Genomic DNA, 17,920 nt, shown 5'->3' on the forward strand with positions numbered 1-17,920 from the left:
TATCAAGCCATCTTGTAAGCTGGTTTTATCTTTACTTTGATTATTTTGAGTATGTGTCATGTTTTCTGCCAGGAGGGACTGCGTATGCTGGTTTCAACAGATTTAGATTGCATGAACACAATGTACATCCAGTTTTCCTTCAAGTTCATAACAAAAGGTCAGTCTGGTTTTAAGCCTGATTTTTGTTTGTTTTGTTGTATTAATGAATGGATGATTGTAGTGGTTTGTTCTCCTTTTGTGTGCAGGAGTACCCGAGCGCTCTCACTCTGTGTTGCTGCAGTATTCAGTGAATGGAGGAATCAGCTGGCTGCTCATAGACGAGTTTTATTTTCCCACATCTACTGACACAATGTTTGTTCACATGGCTTTACCCCACAGTGCACAGACAAATGCTACACGCTTTAGATTGTGGCAGCCATACAACAGTGGTGAGACAGAGTTGTGTGCATGCACATCCATACTGATAAAATGTTTTCAGTACTTTAGCTCTAGTCTGTGAACCTGGGAATGTGCCTGAAGGTGAATACATAATTTGTAAAAGCATGGACAATGGCTTCAAAACAAGTAATTGAATATATTTGGCAGTCACTCCTCATGTTTGTCCTGGTCAGGACAAAGGTCATAAGAACCCCATACCTTTTAAACTTGTGTTAGTCAAGGTCTTCTGAAGTGTTTACTGTTCCGGTGTTTCTTGTCTGCAGGGCAAATGTTGGGTTGTTGTAAAGAATTGCTCATCTGCACTGTGCTGTTTTTAGAAAAGAGAGACATATGAGAAACCTTCTCAGGCCTAGTCCACACGTACACAGGAATTTTTATAATCTGAGTTTTTCCTTCTTTTTAAAAAAAAAACCTGCGTCCACACGAAAAAGCAAAAACACGCTATAAAGCACTGTCAAAAGCATGCCAACCCAACAGGTGGTGATATAACCCTAACCATAAAGCCGTGTTGGCCAATTAGAAGCCTGGAATCTGACGTCAAACAAAGGAGATAGCGGCTCTACATGACAACACTGAAATCAGAGTTTCTAAATTTCTTCACCCTGGCCGGAATTTTCTAAAACCTTCGGTTTCAGTGACCGGGAACTGCGTGTGGACGAATGGCCAAAGTACATAGAAAAACCTGTGGTTTTGAAAATACCTGTTTTGTGTGGACAGGACCTTAGAGTACGGTTACACGATAAAAAGGTTTTTCCTTTGCGTTTTTGAAATGTTTTAGGTGCACATGACAGAGTTATCAAAACGATCTGCTTTTACGCGGATCCGGGAAAACGAACAAAAAACTATGTATTATGCAGCCCAGGCCAGTGGATGGCACTGTTGTGCTATAAAGAAACCCTATGTGCTTGTGCACATCCACATATACTGTTTTAAACTAAAAGCGCTTTAATACACTGTCACTGTATATGTGTGTTTATAGTAGTGTGCATATAAATACTATGTCTCCACTGATTGTAGTGGTGCAGTAAATCTACTTTCTGCAGGAGAAATGATAATAATTACAGACATGTGATCTTCTGAAGATAAAAATCCTTACCATCCAGTCTTCTTTTAATTCCACAGGTAAGAAGGAAGAAGTGTGGGTGATTGATGACTTCATCATAGATGGAAGCACTGCCAATAATCCACCAGTGATATTAGAGAGTTTTGAGGGTGGACCTCAGGATGGAAACTGGCTGTTTAATCCTGGTGGCAACACTGGGTTCTTCTGCCCGTACCAGAGGGGAGGACTGTGAGTACCTTATTCACACTGTCATTACAAATGATGTATGCAGCTCATACCTAGCTCAAAGCCCTGGATACACAGAGCAACCTCAGCACAGCTCGTGTCACAGCAAGGACGTTAACCAGGGTACAGGGTACAGCTGTCAGTGCATTGCTGTAGTTTGGTTTTATAAATGCTGAATTTAACATTATTCCCTCGTCCTGTGCCTGCAGGGAAGATGATTCGGCCATGGTGTTTATGTCCAGTGAATTGGGTGAACACTCGATTACCACCAGAGATATTGATGTAAATGAGAACACCGTCATTCAGTTCGAGGTAGGTACACAAGACACTTTTCATTGTAAAGTAAAAATCTGGATTCAATAATTTTTGTGTTCGGGAATGGCAAACATTCCTTCATCAGAATGAAATTAATTTACATTTTTTGTAGATTAATGTGGGCTGCACATCAGACAGCTCATCCTTAAACCCGGTTCATCTGGAGTTTTCACGAGACTTTGGAGCCACGTGGCATCTGTTAGTTCCTCTGTGTGCCGGAGGACCCAGACTCAGCTCTCTTTGTTCCACTGAGCTCCACCCTGCCAGTATCTACTATCCTGGCACCACCCAGGGCTGGAGAAGAGAGGTTATCCCCTTTGGCAAGCTGCGATTGTGTGGGTGAGTTCAAGAGCCCACAAAACTTCTGTTGTAGTTGTTGTTGTTCACAGCTTTTTCTGACAGTGTGTCAATTCGTTTCATAGCTCTGTGAGGTTCCGCTGGTACCAGGGATTTTATTCCGGAGGCATGAGCCCACCCACCTGGGCTCTGGACAGCGTTTACATCGGCCCTCAGTGCCAGAACATGTGTAACGGGCACGGTGCGTGTGTTCAGGGCACTCACTGTAACTGTGATCCGGGTTACTCTGGACCTGACTGCTCTATCCCTGACATGCCAAATCCAGATTTCCTGAAGGAGGATTTTGAAGGTAATGATATATGGAAACAGATACTTGCGTTTCAGACGTCTGTCTCTTCCAGCACAATGCTTGTCAAGTCTGCTTAATACCATCAGTACAGTTTTAGTTTTAGTCAAATGTACTTTTAAAGCCACCTGCCGCTGATGGCAAGTAGCATGTCATGGGTTAAGGAAAATTGCCTTTGACATTTCTTTTCCCAAGTATGTTGATATAACACTACTTATTGTGCATACTGTACCTCTAAGCTGTCTTGCTTGAAACACATTCTCCTCGTCAATCAACAGGGTTGAAACATATTGTAAAGGTGCCAATGTCTGCATGTTTGCTTTCTGTAGCTTTTCATGTGTAGCATTTCTTGTGTCAAATGTAGGTGGTGTTTTGGAATTTGAGCATTTCAAGTTGATGAGTGGCGGAAAACCTTCCAGAAAGTGTGGCATCACCACCAGCGGCAATCATCTGTTTTTCAGCGAGGATGGTCTGCGTATGCTGGAGACTTTAGATCTTGACTTGTCTAATGCCAGGTATTCCACACACAAACACAGGAATAATTCAATTTACACGGATACCCTTCTGTAAACCTTTATGTGTTACTGAACAGGTTTATTCAGTTTTTTCTGAGACTGGGATGTGGAAAAGCCTCTCCTGATCCACGCTCTCAGCCCGTGCTCCTACAGTTTTCCATGGATGGAGGGCTGAGCTGGACTCTTGTTCAGGAATTCCTTTACAGCAACAGCAGTAACCAGGCACACCTGGTGGCCCTCGAGATTCCACTCAAAGGCCGTACTTCAGCGACACGCCTGCGCTGGTGGCAGCCATCTGAGAATGGCCATTTCCATAGTCCCTGGGTTATAGATAAGGTAAACACCAAGACATACGTGACATGCATATTGCTTAATATGCAAATAAATATGATTCGATATGAGGCTAAGTTCCTAATAAACGTAATCATATACAGTATATGGCATTTTAACCTGTGCTCAGCATGCTTCACGATTATCAAAGCATATTTTATCCCTCCTCATCCCCAGCTCCACATGTAGAGATCTGCTACGGGGGTTCTACATTCTTGCCTTCCTTTGTTATTTTTGACCAAGCTGAAATTTTATTTTGTATTATCTCAGCAGTAGCAGATATTGTGCGCCAAAATCAAGCTTTGACATTTCATGTCCATGCTAATAAATGCTGGATGAAATCATCAATTCAAGAATTGTGATGACTGAACTGTTATTATGGGGAGCAGTCGGTTTTTTCAGTGCTCGGACACAGTGTGTGAACTTGGGTGCGGAAATGCCGGTTCACCTATTTTCGTTCCTGCATACCGTAACACCCCACAGGCCAAGTAATCTGGCTCAGTTACAAAATTACTCGGATATTGTCACCTGCTGCCTAATATCCCACTCCTGAACAGGTGCCAGTGCTTTTCACTTCATCTGTCTGTGCTTTATATGCTGTGGCTGTTCAGTGTATTATTCATTTTCTTGGCCATATTAAAGATCCTTAATTTAGCACAGAAGACTAGTTTCAGTAAAAGAAGTTTAGGAAATCGTTGAGCAAAGTTCTCAAAGCATATCTTATACACGCAATAAATGTGCTTGTCAATACTGGAATGTGTTTTAGCACTCTCTATGTTTGTGTGTGCAGTTGGTGGTGGGCGGCAGTGCCAGTGGTTGGGGGCCATTAGAGGATGACTTCTCTTCCACAAACGAACGCTCTTGGCTGCTGCACCCTGGTGGTACACGAATGCCAGTGTGTGGCTCTGACGGTGAAGCTTTCGCCTTCATCGAGAAGTCAAACACGCGCTACGGTGTCACCACGGACATCAGTTTGGGGCCGGACGCCTTCATCCAGTTTGATTTTTCAGCTTCTTGCTCCGTCACATCTTCTTGCTACAGTACGCCTTGCAAAAATACTTCCCATAAGCTCTCGTGGAGCGTTTTCCCTGAAAGAGGTTAGAAGTGTGTTTCTCAGATTGTTTTGTGTGTACTCAGCGGTGGAACTGGAGTACTCGTTGGATCTGGGTCTCAGGTGGATGCCACTGGTGAGGGATTGTTTACCCACGAGTCCTGACTGCACCTCATATACACTGCAGAGACTGCTGGTGTCCGATACTTACAACAAGTGGGGAAGAGTTACTTTACCCATCCCACCTCATGCTAGGTAGGCGCACACACACACATGCACAGACCTCGGAACATGTTGAAGTGAACTTTTTAACAACTTTTTTTATCGTAACACACTCTTAGGTCCACAGCCACGAGGTTCCGCTGGTTTCAGCCAGCACCGTTTGATAAGCAGCAGACGTGGGCTCTGGATAACCTTTACATCGGCGAAGGTTGTCCTGAAATGTGTTCTGGCCGTGGGTTCTGTAGACAGAGCACCTGTGTGTAAGTTGCTTGCACAATGTAATGGCGTCAGTAAATTTAATGTCTTTTCAATTCATCATGACTCTTCTCTCTTAGATGTGATCCTGAGTGGGGTGGTGAGATCTGTGACGAGACTCTGGTCTCTCTGCCCACGCAGCTGAAGGACAGTTTCAATCGAGCTCCAGCGCTCAATCACTGGCACCTGCTTACTGGTGCCAAGATCAGCACTGTGTGTGGAGCTGTGGCCTCTGGATCAGCCCTGCACTTCAGCGGGGTAAAACAACAATCTCTCACCCCAGTTACATAACTGCTTTAAAAAGTTGACAATTGTGTCCCTTTCCAACTTTTTTGTAACAGTATCTGTAATCTCATAGAAAAGTGTTTAATAAAAACAAACAAATTTAAATTCGAAGTACTTCCAGGAAGAAGTTTCCAGAGTTAATAGAGAGGAGCTCCTTTGGGAAACGGCTTCTTTCAGGAAGATTCAGTCCCCTTACTCAAGTGGCTCTGCTCATGTTTTAAACATACTGATTTCCATCCATTTTTCATTGTTTCTTTATGAGTTTCTGGCCCCTGCTGTACTTCACAATTTTAGCTTCATCAGACCATGAAATCTTGCTTCAGTTGTGTTTCTTACATGTCTCCCGGCAAACTCTGTGTCCGTCTGTCTGTTCCCTTATGTTATTGTAGCAAAACGTGGCTCGACTAGTAGTGACTACGCCACCCCGAATTACCAGGGAAATAATCTAATGAACAGGACACAAGTCAGTTTGCTCAAGAAAGGCAGGAGGTGTGAGTTCACAATTAAACAAAAAATTTTATTAAAGAGAACAATTAACCAAATAATAACAACTCACAATAAATTATCTTGATCCGTAAACAAAAAGACAAAAATAGGTAGATCACTGCAAGGGCTAAGGCCCCGAAAGCGGGCTAGCTATAGCTGCATACGGCAGAAACACCACAATCAGAAAGTCATGCTCCACTACAAATAGTGATCAGACATAACACAGCACTAATAAACCCCTAGTTAGCTACCAACACCGGCCCACTTCCAGAAAAAAACTAGCTCCTGCAGAATAATGAAATAAAAGAAATAAAGATAAACAATCCACTTAAACAAAGACAGAAAACAACAATCTATGACAAAACACACATTCAACATGACGTGGTCACGTCACAAAATCAATCACAAAAATTATATAAATTACATGACCATTTGGCTGCGATCAATCCATGCAATTAATTAAACAGCGATGATCATGCAGCTAAAGGACTGGTGACAGAACCAGCCAAATCTTTACAAAGACGGACACATAAACAAAATCATGAAATAACAGAAACAAGAACCCTTTAAGGCCCACTAGAGCCTAAGACAGATCATCTGAGCAACAGACGAGATGGGATCCCAAGTAAGTTCTGTTTCCCCCCAAAGCAGCAGACGTAGCTCGATAAGCAAGGGTCACTTGACATTAAGTTTTGAATATAGCGGCTCAACCTGGCTTTAACGAGAGCAAAGGGATTTCCTAAACATATATTTATTAAATATCTAATTAAAACAATTGCAGATTAAAACGAATCAATAGCTAATGTACTCACCCTGATTGAATATCGGCAAGCACACACACACGCACACGTAATCACAGGCACACAGTCATACGATGGATCTGTTAGCGAGTCAACAAACAGCTGGCACTCCGACACGCCCACCAAGAGATGCCACACCGATGGAAGCCCCGAAGGCACACCGCCCTAAAATGCATTCCAGATCATTCCAACAAAAAAACAAACAAACTTCCCGAAAAGTTACGATACAACATTAAAACTTACAATGTGGATGTGTGGATGTCACCACGAAAACCACGAGCAGCCTTGATGGCCAACTCTCACACTAAACAAATACAAATAAAGAAAGATGCAACATTACCTAATACTAAAATCAAAACAACCCGCTGCACAGCTGAAACTCATACCTCCGCGATCTCTTGGAATGAAGACAAGGGGCGGGCTTCCGACAATGATGCAGGAGGCACGAACACAGAGTCTATATACGCTAAGGGCGGTACCCCATTGGCTAAATACAGAATGAGGATGATGTGGTAACGAGTAACTCACTTCACCACATTATGGTAAAGTAACAGTGAATGTCTTCTATGATGTTTGACAGAGCTGTTCACGTCAGCTGGTCACAGTGGATCTGAATCTGACCAACGCTGAATTCATTCAGTTCTACTTCATGTACGGCTGCATGATCGCGCCCAGCGGTCGTAATCAGGGTGTTCTCCTGGAGTTCAGCATTAACGCTGGGATCAGCTGGAACCTGCTCACCGAGATCTTCTATGACCAGTACCGCAAGCCTGAGTAGGTCTCCCAGTAGTTTTCACGCTTTTTTTATTCCTCATATCTCATCTGCTCTAAGACAACCATATGATAACTATACAGCTGAATAAAATGTTATATAATTGTGTTTTTTTTTAGGTTTGTAAATGTTCTGCTACCCCCAGCGGCCCGGGCACTAGGCGTTCGGATCCGCTGGTGGCAACCTCAGCATGATGGGGCTGATCGCAGCGACTGGGCTCTGGATAATGTGCTGATCTCTGGGTCAGATTCTCACGCTCAGATCTCAGACACTTTTAGTGGAGTGGCACTTCCCAGTCACGAGAGAGCGCCCGCAGACGGCACTCATGCCCGCAACAGCGGCTCATTCACCCACTACGACGACATTGTCGGTATGAGATGACATTTTTCTGACCTTGCTTTCATTGGGTAAAGGAGCATGGGAATGGTGTCTATATATCACCTAAAGCATTATTAGGAAAACCTGTTCAATTTCTCATTAATGCAGTTGCTTCAATGCATTTAGGGGTGTGGTCCTGGTCAAGACAATCTCCTGAACTCCAAACTGAATGTCAGATTGGGAAAGAAAGGTGATTAAAGTCGTTTTGAGCGTGGCATGGTTGTTGGTGCCAGACGGGCCGGTCTGAGTATTTCACAATCTGCTCAGTTACTGGGATTTTCACGCACAACCATTTCTAGGGTTTACAAAGAATGGTGTGAAAAGGGAAAAACATCCAGTATACGGCAGTCCTGTGGGCGAAAACGCCTTTTTGATGCTAGAGGTCAGAGGAGAATGGAACGACTGATTCTGGCTGATAGAAGAGCAAATTTGACTGACATATCCACTCGTTACAACCGAGGTATGCAGCAAAGCAATTGTGAAGCCACAACATGCACAACCTTGAGGCGGATGGGCTACAACAGCAGAAGGCCCCACCGGATACCACTCATCTCCACTACAAATAGGAAAAAGAGGCTACAATTTGCACGAGCTCACCAAAATTGGACTGTTGAAGACTGGAAAAATGTTTCCTGGTCTGATGAGTCTCGATTTCTGTTGAGACATTCAGATGGTAGAGTCAGAATTTGGCTTAGAACATGGATCCATCATGCTTTGTTACCACTGTGCAGGCTGGTGGTGGTGGTGTAATGGTGTGGGGGATGTTTTCTTGGCACACTGTAGGCCCCCTTAGTGCAAATTGGGCATCGTTTAAATGCCTCAGCCTACTTGAGCTTTGTTTCTGACCACGTCCATCCCTTTATGACCACCATGTACCCATCCTCTGATGGCTACTTCCAGCAGGATAATGCACCATGTCACAAAGCTCGAATAATTTCAAATTGGTTTCTTGAACATGACAATGAGTTCACTGTACTAAAATGGTCCCCACAGTCACCAGATCTCAACCCAATAGAGCATCTTTGGGATGTGGTGGAACAGGAGCTTCGTGCCCTGGATGTGCATCCCACAAATCTCAATCAACTGCAAGATGCTATCCTATCAATATGGGCCAACATTTCTAAAGAATGCTTTCAGCACCTTGTTGAATCAATGCCACGTAGAATTAAGGCAGTTCTGAAGGCGAAAGGGGGTCAAACGAAGTATTAGTATGGTGTTCCTAATAATCCTTTAGGTGAGTGTATGTGTGTGTCTGTGAATGACATGAGCATGTGAGTAAAGTGCATTCGCCAAATTAAACCCAGTTTAGTAAATCCAGTGAAAGTGGTTCATTGTCTGACGTTTGTGTGTCTGTCAGTGAGTGATCACTGGCTGTTCTCTGAGGATTGCTCCATCAAGCGTTTCTGTAACTCTCCGGACGGGGTTATGGTGTGCGGCGGCACTGATGGACAGGAAGTTAATGCTGTCACACATGACATAGTGCCTGCCAAAGGCTGGGCCATGCAGTTTAAGGTAAATTCTTGACTATTGTGTGCATGCTCTTTATTGTTTGTTGATTTGTCCGTTTATTCAGATGTTTTGTTGGGTTTATCTTTAGATAGCGGTTGGCTGCAGTGTACCGGAGAAGCCTGCAGAGAGACAGGTTCATGTACAGTACTCCATGAACTTCGGTGTGACCTGGAAGTACCTGGTCTCTCAGTGTTTACCTGCAGACGCGCACTGTACCGGACAAGTGTCACAGCCGTCTGTGTTTTTCCCAGCAGATGGCTGGAAGCGAGCGGTCTACACTCTACCAAACAGTCTTGCAGACACGTGAGCATATATCGCACTCGTTTCTCAGGTTCTGTACAGAGTGAACATTGAAACTTTAATTTTGTTATCAAAAGGGAAAAAATACTCCAGTCCAAATTATATTCCATTTCTATCAGTTAAAATAAACATACCATACAAATTATAGACCTTTCATTTCTTTTTAAGCAGGCAAACTTACAATAAATAATTATTTCTCTCACTTTATAAGCTAACTTTGTTTATGGTACAACTAGCAGTCAGCTTATGACCAAAGACTAAATATATCGTCCATTTTTCTACAGTTTCCATAAGTGCATTAGTAGAAAGAGAGAGAGAGGGAACATTAAGAAGGCTTATGCTGTGTTGTATGTGTTCAATTAGACATCTAAATATTCATATTGCTTCGCAGATTCTCTTTACTAAACGGTCTGCTTATTTGAAATTAGCTTTTTCAACAACAATCGTGGTCCCAAAATGACATTACATATTAAAATTAAGTAACAATTTGTCCAGTCAATATCAAAAAACAAGTTTACAATACATGCTTGCTAGCCTTAGTAAAGTGTTCAGGGGATTCTTTCTTCCTCCACCTAAGCTCTGCCCACAAACACTCATAACACCGATACATAATACACAGCAACATAGTCTTGACATCTTTAAGAAACACAGCACTTAAAGAACTGACTAAATTGGGTGAATGATGGATCTGTTCTGTGTTGTCCACAGTACGGTTCGTTTCCGGTTCTATCAGAAGCATGCAGATGTGCATTGGGCAGTGGAGAATTTTTACATTGGTCCTGTTTGTGAAAACCACTGTGGAGGTCATGGAGACTGTCTGGACCAACAGTGCCTGTGTGACCCAGGGTTCACTGGACCCAACTGCTACGCCAGCACGACTCTCAAGGTAAAACAGAACACGGTGTTGAGCATACTCAACGTACAAACATACGTACGGCTAGCATCATGCTGTCACTGTTTACCCAGCAGGCATCACTGAAGGAACGCTTTGACTGGGACGGCGTCCGTGGAGCGCAGTGGCAGCTGTTGGAGGGTGGTTACCCGTGCACTGACTGCGGTGTGCTGGTGGAGGGAACAGCATTGTATTTTAATGGGGCGGACGCCAGACAGGCAGTCACTAAAGATCTGGATTTGCGTGGGGCAAAGTAACTACTTTCGCTCATGCCAGCATGACTTTTTAGGTTTAGGGTTTTTGTGACACGACAATTTGTATGATGCAAAATACATACATTTGATCTGTTTTTTTTATTTGTTCTTGTTCTATTTTTTATTTATAAATATAAATTTGTGAATGTAAGAAAACTTACATGTATATAATAGATGCTTTAATTGGTGTAATATATAACTCTGAACCACAAAACCAGTCATAAGTAGCACGGGTCTTGTAACCATAGCCAAAAACTAAAAAAAGTATAAATTTTCTTTTCCTGAGTTTTAAATAGTTGTATCATGGCAAAATATTGTCCTATCCTACCAAACCATACACATCAAGCTTATGTATTCAGCTTTCAGATGATGTAATGTATAAATCTCAATTTCACAAAATTGACCCCTTTGATTCGTTTTGTGATCCTGGGTCACAAATCATCCAACTCCCAAGGCCAAAACATAATTCAGGCTAATGAGTAAAAAATCCTGCTGCAGAGTCTCTTATCATTTACTGACCTTCGTGCCATAAATGACTCTCTTCAGCTGTACTGTACTGAATGGGAACATGGAATTACATTTTGAGTCCTTGTTTCCTCACACAACATGCAACGTTGAATGCAGAAAGTTAAGCCCCTTATTATGCAACTGTCCCTAACTGCACGTTTCTACTTTTTATCAGACATGTTTTTATGCTCTTTCTGTTGTTAATAATTCTACACTAATATTTGTAATTCTCCTCATTCACAGTTGTCAGACTTAGTTCCTGGAGAGTCTGTGTTTAGCAGAGTTTAGTTCCAACCACACTGCTTGGAAGTTTGTAGTAGTCCTGAAGATATTGATTCGTTGTTATGTTTAATTAGGGTTGGAGCTGAACTCCATAGAGCTGTGGCCCTCCGGGAATTTGATCAAGTTCGACAATAAATAATTATATACTTTTATCTAAATTACAAACAAATGTTGAGGCTTGTCAAGTTTTTTAAGAAGCAGCTGTATACAGTATTTTTGCCATTTTGAATGTTTCAGATTTGTTGAGTACTGGGCTAGAATTGGCAGTGAGGAGAATATTACACTGTGCCATCGTCCAACCTGTCGCAAGGAGGGTGTGTTACTGGATTATTCTATTGATGGAGGTATGTTTCATCGAAAACACATACACAGGTGTTACTAGTACATAATGTTTTTTTAAAACACTGATTCTTGATTTGTTGTTTTTAAACCATCTTTATCCGATATTTAATAATAAGTTAAAAATAGCATTACAGAACATTATTTTTATTGTCTTAAACTGCCGACTAGGTTAAACCATCATCCTTTGCTATTTTAGGATATCTTCAGCTGTTATATAAATCTAATAATTTATGTCTAATAAAATAACTATTTATATTTTATATCAGTTATGTTAATTCATTTGTATTATTATTTTACTGTCTAATAATTGTATTTAATAAACGATTTGTTGAATTTTGTTGTATGTTCATTTTGTTATAAATGTGATATTGTGCAATAAACACATTTACTGTGTAAGTACTGAACACTGTTCAGCCCTTACATTTTTATACAGCCTGTTTTGTCATTGCTGCAGACTTAACCAAGTCTATTAAAAAGCAGTTACTGCTACGATTTATCAAAATAATTAATCAATGTGTTGTAAATCTTGTACACAAACGTTTCCACATCTATCGTTGCAAACAAAGTGCATTTGAGCCCCTCCCCAACGGCAGTGAAATTGCTACCTTGCAACCAATAATCGCCATAGCTTGAGTCTTCTCTATAACCCTACTTAAAAATGCAACACAAGAATAACAGAATAACATGCATTTGATCCGTTTCTTCAAATAAATGTCACTTTTTAGCAACGGTGTGCAATCTTTGAAAAAGGCTGACGTTCTAATATGTGTTTTTGCTGTTCACTCTGGCCAGGTGTGTCTTGGACATTGCTCCATGAGATGGACTATTTGAAATATGTATCGGTGAGAAGAGATTACATCGTGTTGCCCGAGAGAGCTCTGACCAACGCTACGCGTCTGCGTTGGTGGCAGCCGTTCTCGCTGTGGTCAGGTCTGGTCAGGCCGAGTGTGGAGCGTGCTCAGTGGGCTTTAGACAACATCCTAGTCGGAGGATCTGACATCAACCCCAGCACTCTACTGGACACGTTTGATGATGGTGAGCTGACATTTGTTATTCACTGTACAAAGCGACCACTCGCTCTGTTCCGGAGTTCAGTTCATCTTCTCTTTCTTCCAGAGGGTGCCTCTCATGAAGAGAGCTGGAGCTTCTATCCCAACGCTGTCCGCACAGCGGGGTTCTGTGGAAACCCCTCTTTCCACTTGTACTGGCCCAACAAGAACCTAGATGGGTCCCACAATATCCTGGCAACCCGGGAGCTTATTGTTCAGCCTGGGTACATCCTACAGTTCAAGGTCAGTATACTCTGGGCATGGTTTTCTATTCAAATGCCACATGTACTTGCAACTCATGAACACTTAATTCTGCTCTCCATTCTATTTAGATCGTGGTTGGCTGCGAGGCCGACATATGTGACGACCATCATTCAGTGCTTTTACAGTACAGGAAGGATGCCAGGTGATTATGGAGAGAGAGAGAGAAAGAGAGAGCAGAAATGAGAAAGGAATTGGTCAGTAATATGTTGTATTTGGTGAAATCTTTGGCACCTCAGGTCAGATGTGTGGCAGTTGGTCCAGTCTGCCTGTCTCCCTTCTTCTGTTAGCAACGTGGGCTGCTCACCATTCCAGTTTCACGAGTCTACCATTTACAGTCCTGTCAACAGTTCGGCGTGGACCAGAGTCACCATTCAACTGCCCGACCATGTTTCTTCTGGGTACGGCATTATAAAGCAATCATATGAGTTTAAGGAGCCACTGAACATTTCAGTGAACCGCTGAATCTCTTTTTCGTCTTCAGTGCCACACAATTTCGCTGGATTCAGCAGGAGGCTGCCGGTGAGCGCTACAGCTGGGGCGTAGACCACGTGTATATCGGGGAAGCGTGTCCGGGTCTGTGCAGCGGTCACGGGTACTGCACCAGTGGACCCGTCTGCATCTGTGATGAAGGATTTCACGGTGGGCATGCGCTTTAACCTTGGTAACATCTGTGATGGTGTGAAACTTGCAACGCAGAAGAACGAACGGGAACAACTTTTGTCTTTCTCAGGTGACGACTGCTCTTCATCCAGCAGCGAGCTGCCCAGCACTATAAAAGATAACTTTGAGTCCGGTGCAGTGTCCCAGGAGATCTGGAGTTTGATTCAGGGTGGCGGGGTGGGCAGCGGCTGTGGTCAGCTCTCTCCTCATGCTCATGGAGACTCGCTGTACTTCAATGGCTGCAAGATGAGACAAGCTATCACCCGGCTTCTGGATCTGACTCGTGCCAGGTAGCGTCTGTTGGATCTCTTGGTTTTTACTTTACTGAGATTGTTTGGCTCATGCCATCACTGACTATCCTGGGCACTTGTTTCTCTCCTCCAGTAAAATCATGTTCGTGCTGCAGATAGGCAGTGTATCTCAAACAGACAGCTGTAATGCTGCTCTGGATAAGGCTGATGCGGTGGACCGGGCCGTCCTTCTCCAATACAGTGTCAATAACGGCGTTAGCTGGCATGTCATAGCACAGCATCAGCCGAAAGACTTCATCAAAGCCCAGAGAGTGTCCTACAACATCCCACTGTAAGTCTCCAAACATGTGTTTTACGCACATCACATATTCTATTTACGATCAAACATACAGTATAGCTAGAATGCACTTTATATCGCTCCAGATAAAGTCGTAGCCCATCCGTAGCAGGACCTTTGACAATATCCATTTTGTTAAAATACACATTTAAAAATATCAAAACCCCTAGCACATATTGTTGTTTTCTTTACATTATTCCAAATGTGTACGAGAATGTTTGAATCTAGAGAAATGTGTCGCCTCTTGATGGTGTCTTGAAAACGTAATCCGTGGTTTCCAAAAAACTTCCAAAATATTTAAGTAGCAGTGGTTAAATCTGGCGAAGTCTCAACATAACATTGGGATGTACCGAAATTTGGCCTCCTGTGAAACGCAACAGACTCATCATATAGATATGACTGTGGATCAGAAGATCTGTTTTAATGTGATCATGTCATCACCGAAGCTCATATCAAGCTTGTCTAGACATTTGAGTAATTGTGTTGTATAATATATTATATTAAGTGTTGTTTTCTGCTCAAATGCATCCTGAATTATTAGTATTATCCCAGAATCAGGCATGTTTAAATTCAAATAATTTATGTTTTGTAATAAACGCCAATACTATTAAATACTGCAGCACTGTAGGCCCCTGACATAACAAATCCCAGTTTAACCCCTGCCAGATAGTAGTTGTTTATGTTGTCGATTCGATCAAGCTACCAATGGCTTAGGTTATATATAACTTTGTCTTACATGAGCATGATTTGTGAGTCGAATTGATTTCCATCGGCAATGAAGAGTAAAGGCCACAACTCCCATCATTTCACGTTCCTTCACAAAATCATAATGTCTACACATGTAGATGAACTGATGTTACTTTTTGCACAGAGTCTCAATGTCTGAATGATGTGCATGAGATGAAACAGTGTCTGCTCTTTGCTGTAGTGAGGCTCGCGTGAGGGGGGTGCAGTTACGATGGTGGCAGCCGCGACACGAGGCTGCGGGTCATGACCAGTGGGCGCTGGACCATGTGGAAGTCATTCTGTGAGTACTTGTGCCTGCATATTTACAGCTCCTCCCTCAGACATCAGTAAAAAGTGTTTATGAGTAATCAGACACAAGAAGCTAATGATGATAATACACGTTTAATACCACAGTTTCTCCTGATGTGTGGTTGAGTAGACACATGATACGTTACATACACTTCCTATTCTCTTCACATACACCCACACATCTCTTTCCCGCCCCCCTGGCTTTCTTGTCCTCACACTCTCTCTATTTCTCTCTCTCTCTTATCCCCCTTCTGCATGCAATAACATGACCCGTTTGCCTACTTCATGTCCCGCTGCTCTGATCTCCACCGTTACATCCCCCAACATTGTTCCCTCTGTTGCTCTGGTCCTGCCAACGCAGGTCAGGCTACTCCAAACCCCAGACCTTTGTGCAAGCCAGCAGCAGTCCTTTCCTGCATCTTATAACCTTTCCTTTCTTCTGTATTGTGCTCCCCTTGGCATGGCTGTAGTGTCAGGTAAGTGCTTTGCTCTTGGCAGAATGCATGCCCGTGCTCTCCCTTCCCTCATCTCATCTGTCTTGTACATCAGCACAGAGTCCACAGAGATGGACAAAGTAGGAAACGGCACCTGAAAAGTTCAAAGTGACTAAATCATAACACAAACACGGTTTCAAAGGGCAGTCACAGAAGGTTCATCTCCATTTCCGTATCTGCCCATCTAATGTACATATTGTAAAAACATTAAATTTATTTTATTGTCTGTTACAAAAATGAATTGGCTGTAAATATGAAGTCAAATGTGGTCAGACTATTGTAAATTCTTTATGGCATGAGCCCATCAGGCTGCTGTAAACACTGAGATACACAGAGATAGATTGTCAAGGCCAACATAACAGCCTCACAGCGATTTGTCAATTACACTTTCATAATGTAATCTGAAAAAATATCTCTAAACACAAAACATGCAAGAGCCAATCGAGATCGAAAGCTATTTGGTGTGCTGCAATATTTGATTTTAGCGCTGAGGTGTTTGGTTCGTTGTGGATTTTGCTACATTTGTTAAAATGTTAATAGTTTTCTTACAAACAGCTTCAGAACACATTTATGAAGCCACTGGATTCTCATTCATGCAAAGACTTCAATTCATAAACAATTCTGGTCCTAATTCACGATATGGTGTGATCTACATCATATTACTCCTGAAGAAGCTTGGATAAATGACAAAAAACCTAAAGCGAATAGAAGAACACTGAAATATTTGGAATGTAACCTGTAAGATATTTGGTTCTGAAAAAGGTTTTGAGTACTGTCTCGGTTACGTATGTAACCTCAGTTCCCTGATGGAGGGAAAGAGAGGTTGTGTCGAGTCTGACATAATGGGGTTTGACTTGAGAACCTATTCTACTTTGAAAAGGCCAATGAACTTGGCGAATGGGACGGCATTCCTTCACCTTTTTGGGATGAGGAACTTGAGAGGCACTCTCGTTCGCTGCAGCGGGCCGGCACAACGCTTGTGGCATGAATGACACAAGACTGACAGAATGGGGTCCCTGTCGAAAACGCCACTTGCTGCGTCGAGTCACGATTTCCAGCAGAACGACACTGACCAACCTAGGCGAGTCACGAATGAGCGTCCTCGCGAATGGTAACCATCCATTGGTGCAGTAAGACATCAATTTGTGAAGTCACGATGAGAGGTTCTTACTTCTGGCCATACAGGCGGTGGCCTTGCTACTTAAGAGGCGAGTAGGCCGCCCGACACCATAAGGACCACTGGGAATCGCTACAGAGACCACATCTGCCGAAGGGAAATCATATGTGGAATACCTATACGGTCTCACAAGTGGAGGGAACTTATGGGAGCCGAAACCAGGGGTTCACATAAGTGGTGGAGACCACCAAGGGGAGGTCACAGGTTCGCCGACAGGGGAACCAATAGTGAGAAAGCGTCACATTTATATTTAAATTTATTCATTTGGCAGACGCTTTTATCCAAAGCGACTAACAAGTAGTTATTTACAGTGTCACATTACTGCAGAGCAATCGGGGTAAGGTGCCTTGCTCAAGGGCACTTCAGTCATGACCTGCTGGCACTGAGATTCGTAGCAGCAACCGGCAATGCTCTAACCATTAGGCCACAGCTGACCCCGTCAGACGGGACTACCCAAGGAGGGGAGTCAGTACATGTGAAGCACTCGCCCAGGTACAAAGGTTTACCTCGTGAGGGAAACTCACATATACTGGGCATGAATACGAGCTGCTCCACCAGGCTCGTACCCCCAAGTGCTTAGTGATGGATGGAATTCCTATACTCCGTCTAATGGAGGAAATATGGAGGCTGGAACAGAGATTTAATACCCTTATGCGAAGCGATTACAAGGTGCCACTTGCTTGCTGAATGCAGGGTTCTTGATGGGGTGACTTGAATCTGATCCAGGTTTCAACCGGTAGCCAGTGGAGAGAGATGAAAAGGGGTGTCACATGAGCCCTCTTGGGCTGT

General features: G+C 43.0%; 1 protein-coding gene across 1 annotated transcript in view; it reads left to right on the forward strand.

The window, feature by feature from the left end:
• reln (reelin) overlaps window positions 1–17,920 on the forward strand; it is a gene marked incomplete at its 5' end in the record, with an annotated part of 132,366 nt that overhangs the window by 102,643 nt on the left and 11,803 nt on the right. The window contains 27 exons of the mRNA XM_079465327.1: window positions 73–157; window positions 246–428; window positions 1,561–1,729; window positions 1,936–2,038; window positions 2,154–2,380; window positions 2,464–2,687; window positions 3,049–3,199; window positions 3,277–3,535; window positions 4,320–4,569; window positions 4,667–4,835; window positions 4,922–5,062; window positions 5,138–5,315; window positions 7,209–7,402; window positions 7,520–7,770; window positions 9,136–9,290; window positions 9,376–9,590; window positions 10,296–10,473; window positions 10,557–10,732; window positions 11,760–11,866; window positions 12,657–12,899; window positions 12,981–13,156; window positions 13,246–13,319; window positions 13,414–13,575; window positions 13,659–13,816; window positions 13,908–14,127; window positions 14,222–14,419; window positions 15,354–15,452. Of these exons, the coding sequence (XP_079321453.1) occupies window positions 73–157; window positions 246–428; window positions 1,561–1,729; window positions 1,936–2,038; window positions 2,154–2,380; window positions 2,464–2,687; window positions 3,049–3,199; window positions 3,277–3,535; window positions 4,320–4,569; window positions 4,667–4,835; window positions 4,922–5,062; window positions 5,138–5,315; window positions 7,209–7,402; window positions 7,520–7,770; window positions 9,136–9,290; window positions 9,376–9,590; window positions 10,296–10,473; window positions 10,557–10,732; window positions 11,760–11,866; window positions 12,657–12,899; window positions 12,981–13,156; window positions 13,246–13,319; window positions 13,414–13,575; window positions 13,659–13,816; window positions 13,908–14,127; window positions 14,222–14,419; window positions 15,354–15,452 (4,745 nt within the window). The remainder of the gene's footprint in view (window positions 1–72; window positions 158–245; window positions 429–1,560; window positions 1,730–1,935; window positions 2,039–2,153; window positions 2,381–2,463; window positions 2,688–3,048; window positions 3,200–3,276; window positions 3,536–4,319; window positions 4,570–4,666; window positions 4,836–4,921; window positions 5,063–5,137; window positions 5,316–7,208; window positions 7,403–7,519; window positions 7,771–9,135; window positions 9,291–9,375; window positions 9,591–10,295; window positions 10,474–10,556; window positions 10,733–11,759; window positions 11,867–12,656; window positions 12,900–12,980; window positions 13,157–13,245; window positions 13,320–13,413; window positions 13,576–13,658; window positions 13,817–13,907; window positions 14,128–14,221; window positions 14,420–15,353; window positions 15,453–17,920) is intronic.

This window comes from Barbatula barbatula, assembly GCF_947034865.1.
Source record: "Barbatula barbatula genome assembly, chromosome: 10".
Lineage (NCBI taxonomy): Eukaryota > Metazoa > Chordata > Actinopteri > Cypriniformes > Nemacheilidae > Barbatula > Barbatula barbatula.